Source organism: Sinocyclocheilus anshuiensis, unplaced genomic scaffold (assembly GCF_001515605.1).
Source record: "Sinocyclocheilus anshuiensis isolate Anshui unplaced genomic scaffold, SAMN03320099.WGS_v1.1 scaffold2201, whole genome shotgun sequence".
NCBI lineage: Eukaryota > Metazoa > Chordata > Actinopteri > Cypriniformes > Cyprinidae > Sinocyclocheilus > Sinocyclocheilus anshuiensis.
The window spans coordinates 81178-87173 of record NW_015552525.1 but is presented as its reverse complement, the minus strand read 5'-3'; the positions used below and the strand labels follow the sequence as shown (position 1 = coordinate 87173).

The following is a 5996-nucleotide window of genomic DNA, read 5'->3' as shown; positions in this document are numbered from 1 at the left end:
ACACACTCACTCACTCACTCACTCACTCACTCACACACACTCACAGAGGTTTGAGAGGAAAAATCAAACAGATAAGTCACGTATAAGTCACATTTTATTACAATCGGAAATAATACCGGCAGGCCTACATAAAGCCCATATTCAGTGCAAACAGCAGCCTGCTCGTTATCAAAATAAAATACAGCCAAACATATAAAGTTACACCAGTCAGCTTCAATAGTCTGTATTATAATTGAGCACCGGTCCACTGTGGCACATTTATGCTCATTATGATTTTTCCCTGATGATATTGGATCGCGCGTGAAGTACAAAGCCTAGTTTATCTAATGAATAATATTTTAGCTTCAAATACATCGCGAATATGGAAAGATTTGGATTTGTGCTGAATGAGAGGTAGGCTATGAGTCCAACTTTACTTCAGTTTCGTTTTAAATTAATCTGTTTTGGCTTGTTTATATAGGCCTATTATATTATATAGGCTACTACAATCATATATTTATTCATTAGAAAGCAATAAATTATATATTTTTTAATTCTTGTTATATAATGTCGGTTCATTATAACATGTGAAAATCCATCTTAATATTGTTTAACCTCTTAACGAAAAATAATCACCAAATATGGAATCTTGAGGCTCAGACCTTTACAACGATATGTATTTTGTCAAAATTCTAAAAAGTTTTGATTCCAAAAGACCATAACACATTTTGTAATATGACACCTCGCACTAAAGGGGGAGGAGCCCGCTAAAAGATTTAAAGTACCATTTCCATGGTAATGCAATGTCCGATTTCAAAACGGTTTTCACAAGGATGAATTTTGAGGTTTTAAGCTTTCAAATTAAATATAATAAATGATGTTTACTAAAACATGTGATAGGAACAAAGGAAACGAATAGAATTTTTGTGAGCTCCTGTTATGGTGTATAGGCTATGTTTTGAGGCGCACTCTTGTCATAAATTAATCTCTTGCAGTGCTTTTGACCGTCTTTTGGCGAAAAAACGTGCCAAAAGTGTAAGTGCGGAAAAATGGAAGTCAGAAGCATGCAGATCATATTTATTTTGCGTTAGCATGAAGCTGCAGTTTCACAATACATGAATTACACTTACGAGTAACAGTAAAATGCTGCAAATAATTTTTTCTTGCGCTTGAAACACGATTTACACCTTTACAAAGCTTCTCTTGCGCATGCAAATTTAATTTACGCTTACAGTCTTATGTACACTTCCACAACTCTTACCCTGCGTATGCAAATCTTTTTGACGTCATTCTACCTTCATATCATTCTACCTTCATACTATTACTGCTCCTCCATAATTTTAACGTGTGACGTGTTGACGCAGATCGCAGGCGCACGCGAGTCTCAGGTGTGCGTGCGTGCGTGCGTGCATGCTGGGCGAAAGAGAAAGTGAAAGTCAAATCGCTTATTCACCCTCGACGAACTTCTCCGCGCGTTTGAGCTGCTAAAGTCCGTCAAGCGTGTTTGTGAAGCATGTCTCGAGGATCGAACTCGGGGTTTGATCGACACATCACTATATTCTCACCGGAGGGCCGCCTGTATCAAGTCGGTGAGAGGCTTGCAGCATGTTTTCTGCACTAATGCAACTTCTTGGACTACTGGTGACAGATTAATGCATGTAATAACTGTGTGCATGTGTGTTTTCTAGTCATAATTAAGACAATATCTCATTATTGAGCATTAAACACCACCTGTAAGTCCAGTTTCATAAGCAGGGCTTGTTAAGATCTGACCTAATCTTCATTAATCAATAATAATTCACTAAACTCGAAATGTGAATGTCATCTGGTGTGTTGGACAGAATATGCCTTCAAAGCCATCGGTCAGAGCGGGCTGACCACGGTGGGCATCAGAGGGACGGACTGCGCTGTGCTGCTCACACAGAAGAAAGTGTCGGTAAAACACACATTCTTAGTGTTCAATCTTTATAACACCTCTGTAAGAGCAGCTCAGAAGCCTGTAGAGTCAGACCCAGAGCACGAACACGGAACATGCATGCATATATAACACAATATGGAAAGAAAAATTAAACAAGTGCAAGTAAAAAAGTTGCTTCATCTGGAAAACATCTGACAGACGTCTCTAAGATGTCAGTTTCTCATGCAAACATCTTGAAGACATCTTCTAAACGTCTGTTTGACATCGGATAGGAAACGTCTTGTAGATGTATCGCAGATGAGTCTCACAGATGTAAATGTGACGTCAAATAGCCGTCTCTGAGATGTACGTGTGCGGTCAGGGTATTGAAATATGAAACATCTCATTAGAACATTCGTCTCGTGTGTTATTCATGCGTTATATATGTTTTCTGCTTTATCTGCTGGGGTTTTCCTGCATCCAAACACAGACGGAACATTAGATTTTGTGAAAAAAGCTTATTTTGTAAATATCTTTGACATTAAATGGAGTTTTTTAAAATATTTAGCCACTACTTTGTAGAATGTAAGTTTATAATGATTTATTTTAGATGATTATTTTTGGCAGAACAGAAACATTTGACATTGGACTGCTTTTGTTATTTGGATAAGTGCATTAAAGCTGATGCACATATATGATTTGAAAAATCTTCATTCTTGTTTTATCAAAAAATTGTGATGGAAAGCTTTCATTGATATTTCTGAACTCAGCATCATCAGATTAGCTAATATTAAGCTTTTTTTTTCTTTTGCCTTTTTTTCTTTTCGAGATGCAGAGCTGTGTAATGATCCTTTGAAACTAGAATGACTGTTTTTGCAAGACAAAAGGGAAAAGAAATGTTAAAATCATCTTTTTTAAGAGTTCTCCAAACTGAAGAATCCCTCATATTTACTGTCTTTACTCTAGTTGAGTGAGTTTTAGTCAGTTTTACTCCTGGACTGAGACTGAAGCGTCTCAAAACATTTCTGAGTCTGTTAAGATGCTGTGATGCTCTCGGACTCGCTCCTGGATGCGTCTACAATGACAAACATGTTCCGTCTCACTCCGCGGATCGGATGCGTCATGACCGGACATTACGGTGTGTGTCTCCTCTGTCAGATAATTCTCACATGTTAGTGTAAGTTCACATATGCATGTGTGTGTGTGTGTGTGTGTTTAGCTGACAGCCGCTCTCAGGTTCATCGGGCTCGCATCGAGGCGGCCGAGTGGAAGTATAAGTTCGGTTATGACATCACGGCGGACATGCTGTGCCGGCGTATGGCGGACATCTCTCAGGTTTACACGCAGAACGCAGAGATGAGGCCGCTGGGCTGCTGTGAGTGTCTTCTTATCTCAGATACGGTCTGACGGGTCGCTGCGGGTTTGACGGGACGCTGTCTGTCGTTCAGGTATGATGCTGATCGCGATGGACCCTCAGACGGGCCCCGTGCTGTACAAATGTGACCCGGCCGGGTATTTCTGCGGCTTCAGGGCCACCAGCGTCGGGGTCAAACACCACGAGGCCAGCAGTTACCTGGAGAAGAAGCTGAAGAAGCAGCCGGATCTGCCCTACGACAGGACCGTGGAGGTGTGTGACGCACGCCGATATACATGGCGTTTATTCTTTAATCAAGCACAAAATTCACAAAGTTTCCACAGAAATATTGTGCAGCACAACTGTGTTCAACATTGATAATAATCAGAAATGTTTCTCGAGCAGCAAATCAGCATATTAGAATGATTTCTGAAGATCATGTGACACTGAAGACTGGAGTAATGATGCTGAAAATACAGCTGCGCATCACAGAAATACATTACAGTTTAACAGATATTCACATAGAAAACTGCTGTTTTAGATTAGAATAATATTTCACATTTTTACTATTTTTACTGTATTTTTTATCAAATAAATGCAGCCTCTGTGAGCAGAAGAGACTTATTTCAGAAACATTAAATAGGACGAAAGTATTGATTCAATATATATATATATATTTATATTTAATATTTATATATATTGATACAAAGATATTTCAAGCTTCTAGAATTCATTACTACATTACTAAATATAATATATTATTATAGTTATAATTAATAATATTTAAAATAATATAATATATTATAAATATAAATGTTCAGCTGACTATAGTTAATAATGTATAGAACATACTATATTATAATATGATGTATGTATAAAATGTTATAATATAATAAAATAGTAACCAGTATTATTTTAGTATCATTAATATGCTATTATAGTTTTATTAATATTTTGAATTAGATTTCATTTTCATATTTTGTTTTTATTTTAAGTAGTAGTAATAGTAATTTCATTGTGCTTTTGTCATTGTTATTAGTTATATATATAGTTTTTATTGATTAGTTTTAGTTTATTTACTTTGTTATTTTAGTACATTAAGTTAAACTAAATGAAAATGAGAAATGTTTCCTTGACAGCTAGCTGAAAAAAATTACTTAATATTAATAACTTAAAATTTAATATTTTATTTCAGTTAACACTTATTTTATTTCAAGTAATATATTTATTTTGAATTTTTTTGGTTTAGTTTTAACTGAATGTAACCAGGTACAGTGTGATAATTTCATGTGCTACAAAGATGTTCTGTTGATCAGTTTTTATTTATTTCTCCAATTTTGAGATATAAATTAGTAATGGAATAATATATCATCAGCGGCTCATTATTGTAAAACATTACGCCACAGAAGGACATCATTGATGAATCATAATCAGGTTTTAAACACAGCATTGTGTAATAATATTCATAGTTCAGATGTTGAGGTTTGAGTTGGTTTAGAGAGAGACGGTGTGAGGCGGTTTAACATCATCTGTGTGTGTGTGTGTGTGTGTGTTTCAGGACTCTGTCAGAAGCAGAAATCGAGCGTCATCTGGTGGCGATTGCGGAGAGAGAGTAACTGTCAGGTTTACCGTGTTTTTACAGTCCTGAAAGCATCCCTCATTGAAGCGTTTGCTCATCCATCCTCAGCTTGTTTTCTAGTTTGACTCAGACTGTATTTGGTGTGTTACTGATGAATAACAAACTCTCAGTCTATAAAGCAGCAGACAGTCCACTAATCATCTAATAAATCAATTTTGTCAGTCTAAACAGCCTTGTTGAATAATATTCACACTTCCTGATCCTGCATGTGTGTCTGGTGTGTCTCCTGTTTGTCCAGCTGGTGGCGCCAGAGTCACGATGATTAACATTCACACTCATTTTACAGGCTTCTCTCCTTCAGCGGGTTGTGTTCTTCCCCCATTTTTCACAAAAATAAACCTGTGTGTGTGTGTGTGTGTGTGTGTGTGTGTGTGTTCACCTTCTCCAAGGTCTGTGTGTTTTGTCCATCTGTGTCGTACTGGAGGATTTAAGTCCAATCCGTCTGTCTGCTTCTGCAAAGTGCTGACAGACACACGACAGATTATCAGAGAGACAGACAGCCGTGATGATGATGATGACGAGACACACACACATCTGCACATCTTCATCATGTGCTTCTCTGTGCACTCACAGCAGAAACACTGGTTACTCTAGTAAAACTTAAGCTTTCGCTGTAATAATGCAGATCCAATTATATACTTTTAAATGATGTTTCAAAGCATAAACATACATTGTCAATACATTTAAAGCGATAGTTCACCCAACAATATAAATTCTGTCATCATTTGCGCTCCCTCATGTTGTTCTAAACCTGCACGAGTTTCTTTCCTCTGTTGAACACAAAAGCAGATATTCTGCTGGTCCCCGCTGACTGCTTCGGTCTGCTCTCTGCGGGTTTGTGGCGTCTCTGAAAAAGGGTTAAATTAACCTGCAACTGCAGAACAATAAATAAAAGTCTCATAGTAAATGTTCATAGTTAGATTTATAATATGTGTGTGATTTGAATCACTCATGCTATCAGAGTTATCATTAACTAAAACTAAAACCATGAGAAAAAACTTGAGGTAATTACTTGAGGTAAAACATGAACTGAAATAAAACATTTAAAAAATATATTTTATTTCAACTAGTGTGTGTGTGCGCTCACGCGTGTGAGTGTGTGTGTGTGTGTGTGTGTGTGTGCGTGT

The 5996-nt window shown here is 37.0% G+C and overlaps 1 protein-coding gene and 1 long non-coding RNA gene across 2 annotated transcripts in view; one reads left to right on the top strand and one right to left on the bottom strand.

Annotated features, from left to right (window-relative positions):
* LOC107663559 (uncharacterized) overlaps positions 1–5566 on the bottom strand; it is an 8410-nt gene extending 2844 nt beyond the window's left edge. The window contains exon 1 of the long non-coding RNA XR_001631353.1: positions 5209–5566. This is a non-coding gene — a long non-coding RNA (uncharacterized LOC107663559). The remainder of the gene's footprint in view (positions 1–5208) is intronic.
* On the top strand, positions 1340–3619 carry LOC107663558 (proteasome subunit alpha type-6-like). Its single transcript, XM_016453798.1, has 5 exons — positions 1340–1568; positions 1821–1912; positions 2930–3014; positions 3096–3251; positions 3325–3619. The coding sequence occupies exons 1-5, from the start codon at positions 1493–1495 to the stop codon at positions 3606–3608; spliced, it is 693 nt and encodes a 230-aa protein (XP_016309284.1). The 5' UTR covers positions 1340–1492; the 3' UTR covers positions 3609–3619.
* Positions 5567–5996: the final 430 nt, after the last annotated feature.